Below are 3,062 nucleotides of genomic sequence, written 5' to 3'. Positions count from 1 at the left end.
TTCCTCCTTCCTTCCTTTCATTTCTTCCATTCATTTTTCCTTCCTTCTTTCTTTGTTTCCTCCCTTCCTCCTTCCTTCCATTTCTTCCATTCATTTTTCCTTCCTTCCCCTTTCCTTCTTTCTTTGTTTCCTTCCTTCCTTCCTTCCTTCCTTTCTGTCTTCCTAAGTGCAACCTGAGTTGGCAGTAGAAATGGAAACCAGAGGAGCAGAGGAGAAATAATGATTCAGGAGTTACCCAGCTCACAGGTAGTAAAGTATTCTGTGAACCTTAACATACTATAGAAATTGGGGTTGCTTGAATAACCAACAAGGACGGTCCTCAGATTGCTAAGTGAAAGTCTTTGCTCACCAACAAGGATTGAGAATTCCTCATCATGAGAAGTCTAGGCCACAAAGATGAGACTTCATCCATACACACACACACACACACACACACAGAGCCATTTTCTCCTTTATCCTGCCTCCACTGGGAACCTTGGAAAACTCTCCTGGTCCCTTTGCTCCACAAAGTGCTTGGAAATTTGCAGAGCTCTCAACGGACTCCAGGCCTCCCAGGAAATGCCCACTGCCCCCAAGCAGGGCTTTTTATAGCCCTGCTTCAATCCCTGGGTCCTCAGAATTGAAGCAGCAAGGACCACTGGGGGAGCAGGGGGGAGGAGAGACAGATACACAGGTATGAGAGAGAGTGACTGTGAGGATGCTCCTGGTTTAACCACTTATATGCCGACCAACAGACGAAGCAGCAGCTTGCATAGAGCAGACTGGGCCCCACATCCACATCTGACCATCCTATGGGATGGTCAAGGGAAAAGGGAATGCAAAAGAGAGGACAAGAAATGCTACTCAGGGAGACGAGGATGATGATAACTGACCACAGAGAGAACTCAGACCTGCTCACCTCTTATTTCCATTTTTTTTTGCTTGGCCAAGGAAACTATAGGTTCACAGATTTAGAGATGGAAGGGGCCTTATAGGTCACTGAGTTCAACTCTCATTTCACAAGTGAGGAAACCAAGGCACAGAGAGGTCAGTGACCAAGGACCACAGTTTTAAAGCTGAAAGGCACCTAAGAGGCCAATCAATCCAACTTCCTCATTTTATGGATGAGGAAACTGAGGCCAGGAGGGGAGAAGTGACCTGCCCAAGGTTACACAGCTAGGAAGTATCTGAAGTGAGAATCCAGGTCTTTGGACTCTAAGACCCCATCCACTATGTCATGCTAGAAAGGACAGATAAAAAAAGGATAACGGGGAACATACAGATACCCAAGACAAGAATGGAGCTAGTGAGACAGCAGCCAGGTAGCACATATGGATAGAGCACTCAGGAGGACCCGAGTTCAAATTCAGACACTTCTCAGTTATATGACTCACAGCATGTCATTTAACCTTTCTACCTCAGTTTCTTCCACTGCAAAATGGCGATAACAATACCACTTACCTCCCAGGGTTGCTGGCACGAGATAATATTTGTAAAAGCACTTAGCACAGTGCCTGGCACATGGTAGGTGCTTAAACATGTTATTAATGATTCAATGCCAATTTGGAAGGAGGTCTGCAGGGGAGTACCCCAGGGATCTGTGCTTGGTCCTTTGGTATTTAAAATAGGTACATACACCTCACAAATTTAGTGCTGGAAAGGATCGTGGAGGTCATCTGGTCTAACCTCCTTATTTTAGAGAAGAAAAAACTGAGAACCAGAGAATTTAAGTAATTTTCCCAAGTTCACAAAGGTAGGAAGTGATCGAGCCAAGGCCTGTAACCAGATTTTCTGACTTCACATCCAGAGCTTTTTGTATCACAGATAAAGGCACAGATGGCATGCTTATCCAATGTGCAGATGATACAAACCTGGCAGGGACAGCTATCAAAATGGATGATGGTCAGGACTCAAAAAGACCTTGACAGGCTAAAACACTCGGCTAAATTGAATAGATGAAATACAGAAATGGGCATTTCTCCCAGCTGGTTCAGGCTCTCATCAACTCTCACTTCTGGTTGGGCTCCTGTCTCCAATGTCTCCTCACTCTACTCTATTCCCTGTTCAGCTGCGGAAATGATCTTCCCAATCTCTCTCTCTCTCTCTTTCTGTCACACACACACACACACACACACACACACTTTTCTTCTCAATAAACTCTAGTAGCTCCCTATTAAGGCAGCTAGCTGGTACATCAAATAGAGTACCAGGCTTGGAGTCAGGAAGACCCGAGTTCAAATCCAGCCTCAGATACTTACTTGCTGTGTGACCATGGGCAAGTCACTTAACCCTGTTTGCCTCAGTTTCCTCATCTGGAAAATAGAGATAACAAACAGCACCTATCTCCCAGGATTGTTATGAGGATCAAATGAAATAATACTTTTAAACACCTGGCACATAGTAGGCACTACATAAATGCTTATTTCCTTTTCTTTCCCTTCCCCAGTGTGACTCTGGGCAAGTCACCTCAACTCTGTAGGCCTCAGTTTCCTCAACTATCAAATGGGTTCACTAATACTTACACCAAAGGTCACAAGGGCTGCAGAAAACCCGACCTCGGCACTCCCTCCCCGGCCCAGCACCAGGGAGAATGGCTGGTTGGACTCTGAAAATCCACCAAAATGTGCGTGGATGGCATCACTGACACTCGACCAGAGAAGGGGACAGTCACCAAGAGTGACCACAGGGGCAGCGGCGTTACCTTTCCGGGGGAGCACTGTCCGTGTTGCTGCTGTGCCGCCTCTGCATCTTTCTTAACACCTGAAACCAAAACATCCCATCAGGTTTCTGTGCCGAAAGCCCCCCCACCCCCTTTGGGCCTCCATGGCCTCAGCTGTAAGAGGGGGCCTTTAAAACTTATGATAAGATCATTACTTCTAGCTCTGTTCTAAGGTCCTCCTAGCTCTGGCATCCTCTGTTCTAAGGCCCCTCCCAGCTCTGTCACTCTTTTTTCTAAGGCCCCTCCCAGCTCAGACATTCTCTGTTCTCAGGCATCTCCCAGCTCTGATATTCTTTGTTCTAAGTTCCTTCCCAGCCCTGACATCCCCTGTTCTAAGGCCCCTCCTAGCTCTGAAATTCTTTGT

The 3,062-nt window shown here is 46.5% G+C and overlaps 1 protein-coding gene across 1 annotated transcript in view; it reads right to left on the bottom strand.

Moving 5' to 3' along the window:
- Positions 1-3,062, bottom strand: part of RNFT2 (ring finger protein, transmembrane 2) — a 72,052-nt gene that overhangs the window by 61,061 nt on the left and 7,929 nt on the right. The window contains exon 2 of the mRNA XM_027865325.1: positions 2,681-2,739. Within this exon, the coding sequence (XP_027721126.1) occupies positions 2,681-2,739 (59 nt within the window). The remainder of the gene's footprint in view (positions 1-2,680; positions 2,740-3,062) is intronic.

This window comes from Vombatus ursinus, unplaced genomic scaffold (assembly GCF_900497805.2).
Source record: "Vombatus ursinus unplaced genomic scaffold, bare-nosed wombat genome assembly UNPS02001287.1, whole genome shotgun sequence".
NCBI lineage: Eukaryota > Metazoa > Chordata > Mammalia > Diprotodontia > Vombatidae > Vombatus > Vombatus ursinus.
This window is presented reverse-complemented; position numbering and strand designations above follow the sequence as displayed.